General features: G+C 40.7%; 2 protein-coding genes and 1 long non-coding RNA gene across 3 annotated transcripts; all 3 read right to left on the bottom strand.

Annotated features, from left to right (window-relative positions):
• Positions 1 to 2,238: 2,238 nt before the first annotated feature.
• Positions 2,239 to 4,284, bottom strand: LOC131218670 (uncharacterized). The gene is made up of 3 exons (XR_009157801.1): positions 4,174 to 4,284; positions 2,624 to 2,875; positions 2,239 to 2,378 (listed from the first exon to the last, which is right to left on the bottom strand). It is a non-coding gene; the product is annotated as an uncharacterized LOC131218670 (long non-coding RNA).
• A 37-nt stretch (positions 4,285 to 4,321) lies between these two features.
• LOC131218668 (proliferating cell nuclear antigen-like) lies at positions 4,322 to 5,615 on the bottom strand. Its single transcript, XM_058213346.1, has 2 exons — positions 5,335 to 5,615; positions 4,322 to 5,128 (listed from the first exon to the last, which is right to left on the bottom strand). The coding sequence occupies exons 1-2, from the start codon at positions 5,549 to 5,551 to the stop codon at positions 4,995 to 4,997; spliced, it is 351 nt and encodes a 116-aa protein (XP_058069329.1). The 5' UTR covers positions 5,552 to 5,615; the 3' UTR covers positions 4,322 to 4,994.
• Positions 5,616 to 12,322: 6,707 nt separating this feature from the next.
• LOC131218669 (RING-H2 finger protein ATL67-like) lies at positions 12,323 to 13,050 on the bottom strand. The gene is made up of 2 exons (XM_058213347.1): positions 12,708 to 13,050; positions 12,323 to 12,491 (listed from the first exon to the last, which is right to left on the bottom strand). The coding sequence occupies exons 1-2, from the start codon at positions 12,878 to 12,880 to the stop codon at positions 12,338 to 12,340; spliced, it is 327 nt and encodes a 108-aa protein (XP_058069330.1). The 5' UTR covers positions 12,881 to 13,050; the 3' UTR covers positions 12,323 to 12,337.
• Positions 13,051 to 20,138: the final 7,088 nt, after the last annotated feature.

The raw sequence follows: 20,138 nt of genomic DNA, 5'->3' as shown, positions 1-20,138 counted from the left end.
TTTTTGAGAACTCTTCATCATACGTTATGTGAATCCAAAATTCGAACGATCCACGTGAAGCAGCACCACATGAAACCCCTTAGGCCCAATTTTAATTTGATCCAAAACTTTGATAAGCAATGCAAAACGAAAACGGTTTCCTCCCTTTATTTGCATTTCTCTTTGCTATGGCCCACCAAAATTTTAGATCAGGGTGACAATTCTGTTCTTGGGGATTAATGGGATTCCTCATCACATGGACCGTTTGGATTAGACGCCCATGACATGTGTGCAAAGGTGCGTACGTGCACACATGGACCGTTCGAATTAGACGCCCATGACATGTGTGCAAAGGTGCGTACGTGCACAGGTGAGCATGACTCTATATGCTTACTCTATATGCTGAATGCTCAGCTGCGCACTAGTTCGCACGAAACTCGTACGAACTTTTTTGAGAAAACATCATACGTGATGTGACTCCAGAATCTGAACAATCCTTGTGAAGCCCCCTGGGCCCATTCTTACTTTGATCCAAAATTTTGGTAGGCCATGAAAACTGAAAATAGTTTCCTCACCTGATTTGCATCTCTTTGCCATGGCCCACCAGAATTTTACATCATGGTGAAAATTTTTCCCTTGGGGTTTCATGGGATTCCGCATCACATGGACCATTCAGATTAGACGCCCATGACATGTGTACAAAGGTGCGCAAGTGCGTAGGTGAGGATGAATGGTCAGTTGCCCACCAGTATGCATGGAACTCATGCGATATTTTTTTAGAACTCATCATACGTGATGTGACTCCAAAATTTGAATGGTACACGTGAAGGAGTACCTCATGAAACCCACTGGGCCCAATTTTTACTTTGATTCAAAACTCTGGTGGGCCATGAAAAATGAAAACAGTTTCCTCCCTTGATTTGCATCTCTTTGCTATGGCCCACCAGAATTTTAGATCAGGGTGAAAAATTTTCACTTGAGGTTTTATGGGATTCCATATCACATGGACCAAAAGGATTATACGCGCATGACGTGTGCAAAGGTGCGTAGGTAAGCATGACTCTATATGTTGAATGCTCAGCTGTGTACCAGTTCACACGAAACTCATGTAAACTTTTTGAGAACTCATCATACGTGGTGTGACTCCAAAATCTGAATGGTCCACGTGAAGCACCACCTCATGAAACCCCTGAGGCCCAATTTTTACTTTGATCCAAAACTTTGGTGGGACATGAAAAATGAAAACAATTCCCTCCCTTGATTTACATTTCTCTTTGCTATGACCCAGTAGAATTTTAGATCAGGTTAAATTTTTTTCCCTTGGGGTTTCATGGGATTCCGCATCGCATGGACCGTTCAGATTAGACGCCCATGACATGTGTGCAAAAGGTGCACACGTACGTAGGTACGCAGGTGAGCATGACTCTATATGCCGAATGTTCAGCTGCGCAGCAATTCGCATGTGCGAACTTTTTTGAGAACTCATCATACATGATGTGACTCCAAAATCTGAACAATCCACATGCACATGAAGTAGCACGTCATGAAACCCCTTGGTCCTAATTTTTATTTTGATCCAAAACTTTGGTGGGCCATGAAAAATGAAAACAGTTTTCTCCCTTGATTTGCATTTCTCTTTGCTATGTCCCACTAGAATTTTAGATCAGGGTAAAATTTTTTCCCTTCAGGTTTCATGGGATTCCGCATCACATGGACCGATCAGATTAAAATGCTCAGCTGCGCACCAATTCGCACGGAACTCGTGCGAACTTTTTTGAGAACTCATCATACGTGATGTGACCTCAAAATCTGAACGGTCCACGTCAAGCATCACCTCATGAAACCCCCTAGGCCCAATTTTTACTTTGATCCAAAACTTTGGTGGGCCATGCAAAATGAAAACAATTTCCTCCCTTGATTTGCATTTCTCTTTGCTATGGCCCACCGGAATTTTAGATCAGGGTGACAATTCTACCCTCGGGGATTAATGGGATTCCGCATCACAAGGACCGTTCGGATTAGACACCTATGACACATGTGCAAAGGTGTGCATGTGCGTAGGTGAGCAACCTTATGGGAACTTCCCATGAGGTCGTGCTGTGTGGGCCCCACCGTGATGTGTGTCAAACATCTACCCCATCAGTTAGATGCACCACTCGAAGGTGGGCCATGGGTTTAAAAATCAAGTCAATCCATGACATAGATACCTTCAGTTGATACCAAAAGAACATATTTGTTAGAAGTAAACAAAATATACAACCAGCACGTGCAATGAACGTAACAAATGTTGTGCAGAAACTTCTCACCTGTGGGTGCAGATGTCACTTGTCGAGGGTTCTCTGCATCAGATTGGTTCTTCTTCCCTTGCGTCTGATGTCATGGCCATAGCCACTGGAAAACTGAAAAGTGAACTAGCTCAAATGCAAGTACAAGTACACTGTTATCACCATTAAGGTCTGTCCAAAACAGAACAGCAAATGGCCAAAAGATGAATTCATTCTCTGCCAACAGGGATACATCAACGGTAACCAGAATGGAACGGACAACCAAGATTGAAGTGATATTAACAATGTAAAACCCAAACAGTAAACTCTTAATAAACTGATGTAATCCATATCAAACTCATTTTAAGGGAGAGACAGACCTTGGTCAACAAATGGACATGTTCACATTTTTCTCTATCATCTTTGTTTCTTTGTTGACAACAGCGGAACCAATCAATTGATGTGATTCATGGGAATGTGAATTTCCAACACCGTTTTCCATCTCTTGAGGACTGGATGACCATTGCCTTTTCACACTGCTTGACAGTTGACCTATACTTCTCTTTTGTGGTATCTCGAGTGTTTCAACAGAGGAGGCTGATGCGAATCTGACGAGCCCTCCAAGACAACCACTGCACTGTACAAAAGGGAAATGAATGAATTTGAGCCCCTCACAAACTGAAACTAATTGTCAGTACCATGTACAAAACACTGGTTCACATGTTCATTCAAAATTTTAACTGTTACAATTGAGACTAGGTTTCTCACTCAAAACTAAAACCTTCTACAATACCTTTATCATTCTAAGGGAAAAGAAGAAGAAGAAGAAGAAGAAGAAACACCTACCTCATACAAGCTAAAAATTGCCTTTGGTAAATCCAACCACCGAATATGGTCCAAACAACATTCTAAATGCACTTGCAGTGAAGAGATTTGAAGCACTTGTTTCAAACAATAGAGTGATTGTCTTAATCAAAGGACAGTCATGACAACACTACACAGGAACTAGAGAAACAAGGACATTCCATTTTATGAGAAATTGAAATTCATTGAATACCATTTACAGTGTGCTTCATGTGAAAGGAAGAAATTCAGATAGTGCGGAACATCTAGGGTGTACAGGATAATAATTACTAACCACACTACAACAAAACTGGGCGCCGGTAAAAGTTGCGTCGGTAAAGGCTTTGCTGGTGGTCAGCGTCTTTTACCGGTGGTTGTGCTGGGCGCCGCTTAAAGTAAGATTTACCGGCAGTTTATACACTTTTACCGGCACTTTTATGACCGCTGATAAAGGTCCTTTTAAGCACCACTAAAGGTGCTTTTAAGTGCCGGTTAAGATCTCAAGCGAGGGACGTTTAACGGATCTGAAAAATGCATTGCTACGTGGACATCTCCTACAAAATACAGTGGCATGTCCTTATTTTTTTAATTGTTAGGATAATGGCTTCAGGCTTCTGTTGTTCCTTTGATGGAAGGCTCATGCACGTGCTAGGGAGCTTGAGAAGCAGGATGGCTCCGTGGACATCTCCTGCAAAATGTAGTGGCAGGTCATTTTTTAATTGTTAGGATAATGGCTTCAGGCTTCTGTTGTTCCTTTGATGGAAGGCTTCTGTTGTTCTCTGTAGAACATGTTAGCTACAATGCTTACACGTGTCACCCATATGCCCCACCACAAGTGGATCTAGAAACCACACACGGCACGTGTCCATGTGTGGTACATCAGAACAAAAATACAAATGCCCAAGGAAAATAGATTACACATCAGTCAAAGGTACAAACGAGAAAGTAGAGTATTCACTGGCAAGAAAGTAACTTTTTTTTTTTTTTTTTCCTTTAGTATGCCTCATGCTACCCCTGTGAAATCACAGGCATTAATCAATATAAGAAAACTGATCAAAATCTCTGCTGAGTTGTGCAAGTTGGATACCAAGGCTTTACTGATTGGACATGAAATGCCCAGCAGATGGGTACTTGTTTGTTGACACAGCTTTCCAACTTGGAATGGACCTCCACAGACTGCCTGGTGATTTTGAAGCCCAGCAAATGCATGCTTATATAATGAATTAGATGGAACTGGAATAGTGTGTAAGAAATACATGGAGGTTTTTTCCTTTTAAAGTTATCTAATGTACATAACTCAAAATCAATCCATTTCAGAAACATTCAAACAATGCGAGAAAAGGGGGAAAATTGAAAAAGATTTACCATTCAGTGAGTTATATGCTTGTCATACACTGAATACTAATGTTTTAAATCCTAAGACCAGACCTTTCTGTCAGCAGTTTGGTCCAAATCCAAACAATGGTCTGTTCCAGTCCAACCATGACATGTTTAAACAAATAAAATAATAGGAACTGACTGCAACTAGCTACCTGTAGCACAGTTGGTAGTGTTCGCTCTATAAAATAAAAAAATAAAATGGTACTCGAACACCACAACCCATTTTGAATTTTACCAATAAACAGTAGAATTGAAGCAGCAGTCCAACTGGCAATAGGCCCAATCCAGATGTGCAGACCAGCTGGATGGTTTAAATGATTTCTTGCCCAAAATGGGTTTCCCGGCAACTTGGCTCATTTCCACGGCTGGTTCTGACCCAGATTAATCAAACCGTCCAGTCCAGCCCAGCTTAAAAACACTGACAAATAGATGACATTTGTCATTATTACAATGACTTGTTCATTAATGAAAATACTGTTTGGGTCATATGTCACTACAAAAACAAAACCCAAACCACTTAAATGGAGATTAATGCCTCAGGTTGTTCACAAAGGGAGAAAAGCAGTCAATATCTAACGCACCTTGCTGGCAAACAATATTTGCAGTTCCAATATCACCCCTGGTAGAGAACTTCACTCCTTCCTTTGTCACTGAAATTACAACTACAATCACCCCAAACCAAAACATTGATATTGTTAGTGAACTATAACTGTTGATATGAATGTTGGACATTAGTATGAAACAACCAACAAGAATCCCTACACATTCTATTCAAATTTCAACCAATGGATGGTGGGTGAATTCAGTGCACAATATTATGTGTACGTAAGTATCTCAATACTAACTCATGCAATGATGATGATGCTACCAGTATCTCCAATGCTGCTGAGGTCCTTGCAAATCCTTGAGAACTCAGCTGATGGCATCTTTACAATGGCATGATACTCTGCTTCTGGAATTCCAAGATGCTTGCTGTCAATGTCCATGAGCTTCATCTCAAAATCAACAACCTTATCTTGACCTTCAAAAATGACAAAACCCAGATCAGTGATAAAATTCTGGGGAAAATGCAGAATTTCAATCATCCTTTTTTGGCAAGGCAGTAAAAAAGAGTTTACAAATAAACCAGAGTGAATAAAATAGATTACATAAAAAATAAAAAAAACCCAAAATGAACAGAAGAAATTTGTTAAAAGACCCAATTTATCCATCCATTTCTTCTCCTCAACAATACAGCAGTCGGCATTTTCATCCGTTTCAGCATCCCTCGGAAAAAGAATACAAATTCCCTTAACCAAAACAGCCCAAAATAAATATGTAAATGACAATTGTGCTGAGAGTAAACAGATTAGTGCAATTAGGAATAACTACCAAGAAGAAGACAGAAATACAAAAAAGAAACACAATGATGACAGAGGACAATAGGTGATGGTTATCTGATTGAGAACCTCAAAGTCCGATGGCTGTTTAGCCATTGAGTAAGACCCCTGCATTGATTGAAGCCCAATGCATATGAATATGGAAGACCAATATTCAAAGTTCAAACATGTTAAATGTACTTCCTCATTGTCATACAGGTGCCAGAATTTTGACCCAAAATACCACTACAATGTCCTCGTTTAGATTCTTTTTAAATTAACTAGGAAACAAATTGTTAAAAGAACAAAAAGATCTTCAACCATAAATGACATTGATCAGGAGTATAAAAACGTTGGTTGGGTAGAGTAGCACAAAAATATGCACCAACAATTAAAATCTATGTATCTAACAAGTGAGAAAATTTTATTCAACACAAAATTCATTCCAGACTTATAGTTTTCTAGTAATAAAAACACTCCAGATGATATCAAGAATTAAGGGTCAAATATGGACAGCACAGTAAAACATTTAAGGGATTAAATTCAGTAAGAAATTGATGAAAGGAGTAGTCCATATTCAAAGCAAATGAGTTAAATGAGTAAACTGATGAAATATTCCGATATTTTCTTATCCATGGTGAGGCCAATCATATGCCCCAAATCCAATAGTTTAAGTTCCCCATGGAAAACTATACAATTACTTTATGAATAAATGCATACATTCTGACATTTTAATCTCTGACCTGGAAATAGACAGGTTAAGAAGAGAAATAGAGCTACAATCCACATTCACCTGAAAATTTTCCTAAGAGAGGCGACTAGGATCTTCCAAACCAATAGATTTTTCGGGCATGGTTCATCCATAGCCATTGATCCCTTTGATAGAGCAATCACCACAAAAAAAGATGCCTGATATATATTTTCCATTATCCATAAAAAGGATGTAAATTAAAAATGATTTTGTATAACAAAAAAGCCAATAGGCCAAGACGGATAATATCTCGCCTCATAACGGATTTGGCCCTTGGCCATTATAAACTGTTACCGGACTAAAAACATTGGGAATTCTAGAATCAGGAAGCTGTAGAGTTAAAACAAACATGTTCAGACCGGTTATTCATTGAAAGGTGCGGTAATTAAAAAAAATGTATGTATATATATATATATATATATATGTATGTATGTATTTATGTATGTATGTATGTATATGTATATGTATATATATTTTATAAAGATGGGGTAACCCATACCATTGTGATAAGAACTATGTGATCAGGGCGATGATGTACTGTCAAGAATGTAACTGAGTTAATAGGTTCATCATCATGTGGCCTCAATGTTAAAAGTGGCAATGCCTTCCTGTCTTCCTAAATCTTTACCTGTTGCAAACCAATAAATCAAGATGATACTGAAAGGTTCCAAATCATATAGAATATTTCAAAAATGGCAAAAAACGTAACTTCCCAGCAAGATTAATATCAGCAATTCAAAAGATTTGAGTTTCTCGAATAAAAATTCAAGAGATATACCTGGTTTGTTATAACCCGATTAACAAAGGGTAAGCGCAGCTCATGACGCAACTCCAGCATGTTCCCTCCAGGAGTCAAAAATTTGACAGCCTTCCTTCTTAATGTAAATGAAAACAATTAGACCATTCCAACAAGCAACAGACATTGGCTGAATGAAATCGATTTTATGATAACCTCAAAATATGCAGAACAAGAAATAAACGGACTTGATCAATGAGGAGCTTCCAGTTTGATGAGCCTCAGCAATGACCGGTGTTTACTTACCTGGAATGGACCAGACTGTCAGATTGGTTGGGATAAGAACTCATCATTGAAACAGGACGGGTTTTGGCTGGGACTGATAGGTATGCCGCATCAATTCAATAGCTTTTAACATGATTACCATTAAAAAGAGTAGACTAACAGATGCACATAAAATAAAGCCAACAGGACCCAGGGCATTGGACCTGAAGTGAAGATATTGATGATAAATGGCAAATGGCGCTGAATTTGAAAGAAGTGGTAGAAGCTCTTGAACTATGCTCCAAGTATCCAGCTCTATAGATGCAATTATTAGGCTGCGCAAAAGGTTGAATCTTAGTATCACCACTGAATATTAACAACTTGCTAGCACTCAGCCATTTAGTACATCCTTTTGTATATTTACCTAGTAAAACCATTTTCTTTCCACATCTTTATGGCTTCTGGTGATGCCCTTCTTCCAGGTTTTGTTGATTTGCAAATCTTGGGAATTGTGTAAGTGTTGTCATCATGTATGCCATCTAAGTGGTTAGTAGAACAAGGAGACGTATCCATAGGATCCAAAGCTCCATTGCTAAAAGAAAGAGATGTATCAGTGGTGCTAATTGATGGCTGAGATGAGTTAAGAGAAGAATTGAGACACAAGTACCAGAACATTAGATGAGACACATTCAGTTGACAAGGCAGTTTTGGCAACAATTGACTGAATACTAGAGACCAAACCTTTTCATGAGATACGGATTGTTCAGCACTACTGTTTTGATCAAAACAAAGTTCAGAGATAGGAGACTGCACAATCCTGCACTAAAACAAATCTATAAATATCCCAAACTTTCAGGAAAAGAAGAGAGTAAAAAATATAAATACAGGAGTGCCAAACTGATTTTAACCATGTCCAAGATGGTAGGACATGACACAACCCATACTCGGCCCAATTTTGACCAGGCCAATTCTCCAAATGTTGGACCCAAACCTGGTCTGATTTCTAAATGAGTCTGGAAAATTGGATCTGGATGCATTAAAATCGGGTTGGGTCCATTGGGTACCTTTTGGACAAAATCCAAATCAAACAAGAGGTAAAGCAATCAAAAGCAGAACATCCATATTGGAGACTGCAATACCTGAAAATGAAGCATGGCCACCTAAAATTAAGCAAACAGATTTAAATGAGATGAAATTCATTTTTTAAGTGGCAACCAAACAGGCCCTTAGCAGCTCAACAGTCAGACTGCCGTTACAGGCTCACCTCTTTTCCAAGTTGGTGTTATGGTGGTGGTTGGTTGGGTCTTGTAGCTTTCAATTACTTTATCTTGTCTCTCCAGCATCCAACCACAAAATAATGAAGAAATGGTCCACTGCTATTATAGTGGTACAAGATGTAATAGTGCTCCTGGTTGTAAAACATTGCCCGCATCAGATTACTACTAAGGCAACAGAATCTTTTCATCAAGACTTGTCACCAAAGGTCCGGGGGTGGGCTCCATGCCAATCACTTATGGATCCCACATGGGCAACTGATGGGCCCGCATGATGGCAGGTTGCCTAGTGGACCCTACAGGGCTACAAGGTTGGAGGGACCTACTGTGGGGCCCAAAACGATCCTCTAGTCACATGATTGGACCATTTAACAGAAGGCAGTTCCTATTGCATGGTAGCAGTAAATTAGCAGTCTCCATATTCAGGTTGTAGTGTCCTTTTTCTACTTCAAGCCTGTTTGACCAATCTAGCAAGTTACCTACTTAGTATTGGTTTGTAATTAGAATTGGAGTAGGAAATTGGAAACAAAACACCATATATACAGAGCCATATGTATGGAATATTTTGGGGTGGGCCAATTTGGCCCTGTATTGCATGTCATATCTAGATGATATGGATACAATACATTGGCTGATATGAAACCTATAATCAAATTGATGGATGAAACGGTAAAATGACATACATGTGACACACATCAAAGCGAATCATTATGTCAAATAACAAGAAGCAAAAAAATTGATTTTGTTTTTTTTTTTTCTTTTTCCAGTTCCCCTAGATGGATTACTGGATTTTAATTAGGAATTGTTCAAATGAAATTGGCATGAACAAAGAAATGACAAGATGAAAGTCAATCACATGCCCTGAATCTAGTTTCCCCTAGCTCCTTCAATTATAAATGAATGGGCATTGGCTACCAACACATATAACATGACCAAAAAGAAAGTTCACAAGTAAAGTCAATCTCATTCAGCATCATTTTCAAAAGTAAAATTTGCAACTCAATATTCAACAAGTACCTGAAGATGTGAAGCAGTTGCTGCAGCTCTGAGTCACCTAGAAATAAAGCTTGCCTTCTTACCATTTCCGCTGCACAGAACAGATAATTGTATTAAGATCTAAATCATCCTGAATTAGAATCCATAGAGAGTGGACAGATAAGATTTCTGCAAACCCAACTCAACCTAACCCTAAGAAATATACCCCATCTCAAAAAGAAGCTATTATTTATCAGAAAATCTCTCCTGACACTAGCTAGTAATGCACATTAAAAGGAGAAAGAAAATGACAATATTTCACACCTCACAGAAAGAAAATGACAATATTTCACACTTCACTGAATCCCACTTCCAAATATCTTAACAACCAGTCCATTAGAAAGAATATTCCACCTCAATGTAACCAAAAAAAAAGACATCTATCTAATTCTTTCACCTAGCCATGGATGCATTCAGGAGACTTAACATTGTTTTTCACCCATGGAAAAGAAAACCAAGGGGGCATAGGAATTGATGGATGGCAATGGAATCCTAGATATTGGCTTCTGTGGAAACACATTCACTTGGGATGATTGCCATCTGTCAAATCTAGGAAGTTTGCTAGAGGTTTATTGAGTTTTTTTTTTTTTTTTAGTCTTCTTGAGTTTTTGTCAGTAATAATAATTATAATAAAAAAACTAGTCCAATTGAGTCGACTAGATGGGGCTGAGTTGAGTCACGAGTTGAGCATCAACAGTGCATATATGTACAAGGTCACTATAACAATTCTAACAGTTGATTTAAGTAGAGGGAATCATAATCCCATCAGTCTACACCAGACAAAATAGTTCTCATCTCACTCATGATTCTGGGTGGAAGAATCCAAAAAAAGAAGAAAAAAAAACATAAACAAAAATGGATTAAATTAAATTCATACAGTAAGGTGGCTGATGGCTCATCTAGAATACTGTCGGAAATTTACTATTATATCTAGAGACTTCAAATTTACAACACCAAAGTGATAATAGATTGAAACAGCTTAGAGATTGCTTTAAATTTAAATTTTGGCAACAGCCAAAACTAATCCCTGCAGGTTTACCACAACATGGACAAATTATCATGGTAAAGAATCAAATAATGCAATGTGTGTGTGTAAGTTTTGTGCACAATACTTTGGTTTCAGGGATTTGCTATTTTTGGAACATAAAGTGGTTTTTTTCTTTCTTTCTAGGATGACTTAGTACTAGAAGTCAGCAAATCAAAGCAATCTCCTGTTCAAATCTCCACTGGCAATAACCAAATATTGACTGACTAAATTCAGCCTAAGTGAACAAGAGCTTTGCTAAGTTCGCTCTTGTTGTTGCATGAAAATAAATATGTTCCATTCAGCAGGTGGGCGATGATTTTAGAAAAAACTTCAGCCAAGTTATTAAAGTTTTTTAGTCATATATTGGTTTCATAAACTGTGGCCCACCTGATGAGTGGACCAACCTGACTCTTGGGCAAGAGCATTTACATAGCAGTACCTCTCCAACGAATGGATTGGAATTTGGATCTCATGCCAATTTGCCAAGTGGCGGATGTGTGGCATGTGCATGAGCTGCCTTTTACATGCGTGTGGGCTTAGAAAGTCCACTGAACAAAATGAGATTTTAAAATAGTGCTGGACTAGTTGTATAGGTCGTAAATTAACAAAACCCTATGCCATGATTTCAAAAAAACTAAGTTCGTTCTCTGAATTTTGGCTATCCAAAGCACAAGAAAAACAACAAAAGAGGAAAATTTGCCAGCTTAATCTAATAGATAGCCTCATCTTTTTCAATGCGATGGGTTTTGTTGCCTTGCTCTTATTCAAAAGGATGGGGAGTGACCAGGATGTTGCCAGTAGAGCTAGAGCTGGGTGGATGAAGCGGAAATGTACCTTCGGGGTTTTGTGTGACCAATGCATGCCACGAAACCGGAGGAGAAATTTCTCCGTGACATCTATTCGACCAACTATGATGGGTGCTGGGCAATGAGAGGACATCATAAGCAAAAACTGAGCATTGCAAAGATGAGGTTGTTAAGATGTATGTATGGGAAGGCTAGGAACGGCATAGTTAAGAATGAGGTGTCCGAAGCAACCCAATAGCAGTCCCAATAGAAATAAAATGATGATGATCAGATTGTGAGGGTGTGGTCATGTGCAATGAAGACCTGAGACGGCTCTTTTAAGGAGAAACATTGATTAGAGTTGCAGGGCCTGAAATGAGAATGAGAGAAAAACCTAAAAGGGCATTGATTGAGGTGGTGAGAAGGGCTATGAGGGCTTGTTCACTAACCTAGGGTAGGGACTTACATAAAGCTGACCCCAAATAGTTGGGACAAGGCTATGATGATGATGAAGTTGTGATGCTAGTGATTCTATCAGCAACTAACAAGGAGCAAATCATACTGTTTCTTTCTAGCTGAATATACTCAAAGACAGGTCAGATGCAGCAGAATTTCAAAGATTACCAGTCCAATGCAACAAGTCAAGGAGTGCCCTGCTCACTCAGTACAAATGCTTGAAGAAGACTCTGTGCAGCATGTGTCTGCTCAGGTGTTTCAGATATTATAATCGCAGTCTCTATTGCTCCAGGTCTGGGTTCAGTGATGGTAATGTTTGCACCAGAAATCTGAAATTGCCTTGATTGGTCAGTATCAAGGCATCAAGGAAACAAGTGCTTAGACAATCACAATCATCAAAAGTCTTAGAACAGACCTGATGGATCTGTTTTAAACAGCCTCCATCCTCTCCATATATAGAAGGAACAACAGATCGGGGAACAACAACTTCTACAATTGTACAAATTTACAGAAAACCCCCCAAAAAGAAAAAAGAAAAAGGAGGAGAAATGTCACCTCCTTCCATCCACAGGGAAATGCGAGAGGGGGACGAGCTCAGACAGAGGCGTCGACATGGGCGTTGGGAGCGGGGAAGTGCGGCAGACAGGGCACGAAGCATTCAAGCGTAGCCACGCGTTAACGCAGCAGAGATGGAAGAAATGGCGGCAATCTGGCAACATCCTCAGCATCTCTCCGCCCTTGTAATCACAGAGACAGATGGAGCAGATAGAATCGTTGACGTGATCCTTGGAGTTGCAGAAGGAGAACGTTGCAGAGAGAGAGAGAGGGAGAGGGAGGGAGAGTGAGAGGGAGAGCTTGAGGGAGACCGAGAGAGAGAGAGAGAGAGAGAGAGAGAGAGAGAGAGAGAGAGAGTCGGGGTGGGGAGAGGAGCACAAATGAATTTAGGGCTGTGTTTTTTTTGTTTTTATAGGGCCCCTTTGCCGGCAGCCGGTTTTGTAACCCCAACCGTCGGATATGCCCATTTTTCTTGTAGTGCCAATACACGGAAATATAACTAGACTGTCTAAAGGGCTAAAATTTATCTTTTGGTGCCTATGTCAGTTACAAGTAAATGATAAACACCCTGTTGACATCCACTGGGTGTGCCTTTTGCATGTATGCATGTATGCTCACCTACGCACGTGCGCACCTTTGCACACATGTCATGGGCGTCTAATCCGAACGGTCCATGCAATGCGGTATCCGCTAAAACCCCAAGGGAAAAATTTTCACCTTGATCTTAAATTCTGGTGGGCCATAACAAAGAAAAATGTAAATTAAGGGAGGAAACTATTTTCATTTTTCATGGCGCACCATACTTTTGGATCAAAGTAAAAATTGGGCCTAGGGAGTTTCATGAGGTGGTGCTTCACGTGGACCGTTCAAATTTCAAAGTCACATCACCTATGATAAGTTCTCAAAAAAGTTCGCACATGCGAACTGGTGCGCAGCTGAGCATTTGGCATATAGAGTCATGCTCACCTACACACATTCGCACCTTTTCAGACGTGTCATGGGCGTCTCATCCGAATCATCCATGTGATGCGGAATCCCATGAAACCCTTATGGAAAAATTTCCACCTTGATCTGAAATTCTGGTGGGCCATAGCAAAGAGAAATACAAATCAAGGGAGGAAACTATTTTCAATTATCATTGCCCACCAAAGTTTTGGATCAAAGTATAAATTGGGCCAAGGGGGTTTCATGCGGTGCTTCTTCACGTGGACTGTACAGATTTTCGAGTCACATCACGTATGATGAGTTCTCAAAAAAGTTCGCAGGAGTTCCTGCTAACTGGTACGCAGCTGAGCATTCGGCATATAGAGTCATGCTCAAGTGCACCAATGCATGTGCGCACCTTTGCACACGTGTCATGGGTGTCTAATCCGAACCATCCATGTGATGCGGAAACCCATAAAACCCCAAGGGAAAAATTTTCACCCTAATCTAATATTCTGGTGGGCCATAGCAAAGAGAAATGCAAATAGAGGGAGGAAACTATTTTCATTTTTCATTGCCCACCGAAGTTTTGGATCAAAGTAAAAAATTGGGCCCACGGGGTTTCATGAGGTGCTGCTTTACGTGGACCGTTCAGATTTTGGAGACACATCACGTATGATGAGTTCTCAAAAAACTTCGTCCGAATTCAGTGCGAACTGGTTCGCAGCTGAGCATTCGCCATATAGAATCATGCTCACCTACGCATGTGCACACCTTTGCACACGTGTCATGGGCGTCTAATTCGAACAGTCCATGTGATGTGGTATCCTATGAAACCCCAAGGGAAAATTTTTCACCCGGATCTTAAATTCTAGTGGGCCATAACAAAGAGAAATGCAAATCAAGGGAGGAAACTGTTTTCATTTTTCATGGAGCACCATAGTTTTGGATCAAAGTAAAAATTGGGCTAAGGGTGTTTCATGAGGTGGTGCTTCATGTGGACCGTTCAGATTTTCTAGTCACATCACGTATGATGAGTTCTCAAAATAGGTCACACATGCGAACTGGTGCACAATTGAGCATTCGGCATATAGAGTCATGCTCACCTACACACCCACACGTGCGTACCTTTTCACACATGTAATGTGAGTCTCATCGGAACCGTCCATGTGATGCGGAAACCCATGAAGCGCAAAGGGAAAAATTTCCACCTCGATCTAAAATTCTGGTTGTCATAGCAAAGAGAAATGCAAATCAAGAGACGGAGTTGTTTTCATTTTTCATTGCCCATGAAAGTTTTGGATCAAAGTAAAAATGCTCGAGGGGTCATGGGGTGCTTCTTCTTCACGTGGACCGTTCAAATTTTGAAGTCACATCACGTATGATGAGTTATTAAAAACGTTTGCACGAGTTCCGTGCAAACTAGTGCGCAGCTGAGCATTCGACATATAGAGTCACGCTCACTTACGCACATGTGCAACTTTTCACACGTGTCATGGGCATCTAATCTAAACGGTTCATGTGATGCGGAATCCCAATAAACCTAAAAGGAAAAATTTTCACCTTGATATAAAATTTTGGTGGGCCATAAGCAAAGAGAAATGCAAATCAATGGGAGGAAACAATTTTCATTTTTCATGGCCCCCCAAAGTTTTGGATCAAAGTAAAATTTGGGCCCGGGGGTTTCATGAGGTGTTGCTTCACGTGGACCGTTCTGATTTTGGAGTCACATCACGTATAATGAGTACTCAAAAAAGTTTGCATGAGTTCCGTAACGAATGAGTCATGGTCACTAGTGCAGCTAGGCACGTGCGCACCTTTGCACACGTGTCATGGGCATCTAATCTGAACAATCCATGTGATGCAAAATCCCATGAAACCTCGAGGCAAAATTTTTCATCGTGATCTAAAATTTTTCGCATCACAATCCATGTGATGCGAAATCCATTTCCAAAGAGAAATGGAAATCGAGGGAGTAAATTGTTTTCATTTTTCATTACCCACCACAGTCTTGGATCAAAGTAAAAATTTGGCCCATCGGGTTTCATGAGGTGCTGCTTCACGTGGACCGTTCAGATTTTGGAGTCACATCACGTATGATGAGTTCTCAAAAAAGTTCGCACGAGTTCCATGCGAACTTGTTCGCAGCTGAGCATTCGGCATATAGAGTCATGCTCACCTACGCACGTGCGCACCTTCGCACACGTGTCATGGGAGTCTAATCCGAACGGTCCATGCGATGCGGTATCTGCTGAAACCCCAAGGGAAAAAATTTCACCCTTATCTTAAATTCTGGTGAGCCATAACAAAGAGAAAAATGTAAATCAAGGGATGAAACTGTTTTCAATTTTCATGGCACACCATAGTTTTGGGTCAAAGTAAAAATTGGGCCCAGGGAGTTTCATGAGGTGGTGCTTGACGTGGACCGTTTAAATTTTGGAGTCACATCACGTATGATGAGTTCTCAAAAAAGTTCGCACATGTGAACTGGTGCGCATTCGGCATATAGAGTCATGCTCACCTACGCATGTTTGTACCTTTTCACACATGTCATAGGCGTTTCATCCGAACCGTCCATGTGATGCGGAATCCGATGAAACCCCTAGGGAAAAATTTCCACCTCAATCTAAAATTCTAGTGGGCCATAGCAAAGAGAAATGTAAATAAAGGGAGGAAACTGTTTTCATTTATCAATGCCCACCAAAGTTTTGGATCAAAGTATAAATTGGGCCCAAGGGGTTTCATGCGGTGCTTCTTCATGTGGACCGTACAGATTTTCGAGTCACATCAGTTCTCAAAAAAGTTCGCACGAGTTCCATGCTAACTGGTGCCTAGTTGAGCATTCGGCATATAGAGTCATCCTCACGTGCGCACCTTTGCACACGTGGCATGGGCGTCTAATCCGAACCACCATGTGATGCGAAAACCCATGAAACCCCAAAGGAAAAAATTTCACCTTGATCTAATATTTTGGTGGGCTATAGCAAAGAGAAATGCAAATCGAGGGAGGAAACTACTTTCATTTTTCATTGGGCACCAAAAGTTTTAGATCAAAGTAAAAATTGGGCTCATAGGGTTTCATGAGGTGCTGCTTCAAGTGGACCGTTCAGATTTTGGAGTCACATCATGTATGATGAGTTTTCAAAAAAGTTCGCACGAATTTTGTGCGAATTGGTTCGCAGCTGTGCATTCGGCATATAGTCCCTGCTCACCAATGCACGTGTGCACCTTTGCGCATGTGTCATTAGCGTCTAATCTAAATGGTCCATGTGATGTGGTATCCCATGAAACCCCAAGGGAAAATTTTTTACCCTGATCTTAAATTCTGGTGGGCCATAACAAAGAGAGATGCAAATCAAGTGAGGAATCTGTTTTCATTTTTCATGTCCCACCATAGTTTTGGATCAAAGTAAAAATTGGGGCCAAGGTATTTCATGAGGTGTTGCTTCACGTGGACCGTTCAGATTTTTGAGTCACATCACCTATGATGAGTTCTCAATAAAGTTCGCATGTGCGAACTGGTGCGCAGCTGAGCAATCAGCATATAGAGCCATGCTCACCTACTCACGTTCGCACCTTTTCCCATGTGTCGTGGGCGTCTCATCCGAACCATCCATGTGATGCGAAATCAGATGAAACCCAAAGGGAAAAATTTCCACCCCGATCTAAAATTCTAGTTGTCAAAGCAAAGAGATGCAAATCAAGGGAGGAAACTGTTTTCATTTTTCATTGCCCACCAAAGTTTTGGATCAAAGTATAAATTGGGCCCAGAGGGTTTTATGAGGTGGTGCTTCACGTTAACAGTTCAAATTTTGGAGTCACATCACATATGATTAGTTCTAAAAAAAGTTCACACGAGTTTCGTGTGAACTAGTGCGCAACTGAGCATTCAGCATATAAAGTAATGCTCATCTATGCACCAACGCATGTGCGCACCTTTGCAAACGTGTCATGGGTGTCTAATCCGAACCATCCATGTGACGCAGAAACCCATGAAACCCCAAGGGAAAAATTTCCACCCTAATCTAATATTCTGGTGCATAGCAACGAGAAATGCAAATAAAGGGAGGAAACTGTTTTCATTTTTCATTGCCCACCTAAGTTGTGGATCAAAGTAAAAATTGGGCCCACGGGATTTCATGAGGTGCTGCTTCACGTGGACCGTTCAGATTTTGGAGACACATCACGTATGATGAGTTCTTAAAAAAGTTCGCACGAATTCCGTGCGAATTGGTTCGTAGCTGAGCATTCGCCATATAGAGTCATGCTCACCTACGCACGTGCGCACCTTTGCACACTTGTCATGGACATCTAATCCGAACGGTCCATGTGATGCGGTATCCCATGAAACCCCAAGGAAAATTTTTTCACCTGGATCTTAAATTTTGGTGGGCTATAACAAAGAGAAATGCAAATCAAGGGAGGAAACTGTTTTCATTTTTCATGGCGCACCATAGTTTTGGATCAAAGTAAAAATTGGGCCAAGGATGTTTCATTAGGTGGTGCTTCATGTGGACCGTTCGGATTTTCTAGGCACATCAGGTCTGATGAGTTCTCAAAAAAGCTCACACATGCGAACTGGTGCGCAACTGAGCATTCAGCATATAGAGTCATGCTCACCTACGCGCCTACACACATGTAATGGGGATCTCATCGGAACCGTCCATGTGATGCGGAAACCCATGAAACGCCAATGGAAAAATTTCCACCCCGATCTAGAATTCTGGTTGCCATAGCAAAGAGAAATGCAAATCAAGGGACGAAACTGTTTTCATTTTTCATTGCCAACGAAAGTTTTGGATCAAAGTAAATTGGGCCCGGGGGGTTTCATGGGGTGCTTCTTCACGTGGACCGTTCAAATTTTGGAATCACATCATGTATAATATGTTCTCAAAAAAATTTGCACGAGTTTCGTGCAAACTAGTGCGTGGCTGAGCATTCGACATATAGAGTCACGCTCACCTACACACATGGGAATCTAATGCGAACGGTCCATGTGATGCGAAATCCCAAGAAAGCTAAAGGGAAAAATTTTCACCCTGATATAAAATTCTAGTGGGCCATAGCAAAGAGAGAAGCAAATTAATGAGAGGAAACTATTTTCATTTTTCATGGCCCACCAAAGTTTTAGACCAAAGTAAAATTTGGGCCTGAGGGTTTCATGAGGTGCTGCTTCACGTGAACCGTTCTGATTTTGGAGTCACAACACATATGATGAGTTCTTGAAAAAGTTTGCATGAGTTTCGTGTAGATTGGTGGACAGATGAGCATTCGGCATATTGAGTCATGCTCACTAGCGCACCTACGCATGTGCGCACCTTTGTACACCTATCATGGGCGTCTAATCCGAACAGACCATGTGATGTGAAATCCCATGAAAACTTAAGGGAAAAATTTTCACCGTGATCTAAAATTTTAGTGGGCCATAGTAAAGAGAAATGGAAATCGAGGGAAGAAACTGTTTTCATTTTTCATTGCCCACCAAAGTTTTGAATCAAAGTAAAAATTTGGCCCATCGGGTTTCATGAGGTGCTGCTTCACGTGGACCATTCAGATTTTGGAGTCACATCACGTATGATGAGTTCTCAAAAAAGTTTGCACGAGTTCCGTGCGAACTTGTTCGCATTTGAGCACTCGGCATATAGAGTCATGCTCACCCACGCACGTGCGCACCTTTGCACATGTGTCATGAGCATCTAATCCCAATGGTCCATGCGATGCAGTATCCGCTGAAACCCCTAGAGAAAAATTCTCCTTGATCTTAAATTCTGGTGGGCCATAACATAAAGAAATGTAAATCATGGGAGGAAACGGTTTTCACTTTTCATGCCGCACCATAGTTTTGGATCAAAGTAAAAATTCGGCCCAGGGAGTTTCATGAGGTTGTGCTTCACGTGGACCGTTCAAATTTTTGAGTCACATCACGTATGATGAGTTCTCAAAAAAGTTCACACATGCGAACTGGTGCGCAGTTGAGCATTCGACATATAGAGTCATGCTCACCTACGCACCTTTTCACACGTGTCATGGGTGTCTCATCCGAATCGTCCATGTGATGCGAAATCAGATGAAACCCAAACGTAAAAATTTTCACCCCGATCTAAAATTCTGGTTGTCAAAGCAAAGTGAAATGCAAATCAAGGGAGGAAACAGTTTTCATTTTTCATTGCCCACCAAAGTTTTGGATCAAAGTATAAATTGGGCCCAGAGGGTTTCATGAGGTGGTGCTTCACGTTAACAGTCCAAATTTTGGAGTCACATCACATATGATTAGTTCTCAAAAAAGTTCACACGAGTTTCGTGCGAACTGGTGCATAGCTGAGCATTCGGCATATGGAGTAATGCTTATCTACGCACCAACGCATGTGCGCACCTTTGCAAATGTGTCATGGGTGTCCAATCCCAACTATCCATGTGACGCGGAAACTCATGAAACCCCAAGGGAAAAATATTCTGGTGGGCCATAGCAACGAGAAATGCAAATAGAGGGAGGAAACTGTTTTCATT

Source organism: Magnolia sinica, chromosome 11 (genome assembly GCF_029962835.1).
Source record: "Magnolia sinica isolate HGM2019 chromosome 11, MsV1, whole genome shotgun sequence".
In the NCBI taxonomy this organism is placed as follows: Eukaryota; Viridiplantae; Streptophyta; class Magnoliopsida; order Magnoliales; family Magnoliaceae; genus Magnolia; species Magnolia sinica.
This window is presented reverse-complemented; position numbering and strand designations above follow the sequence as displayed.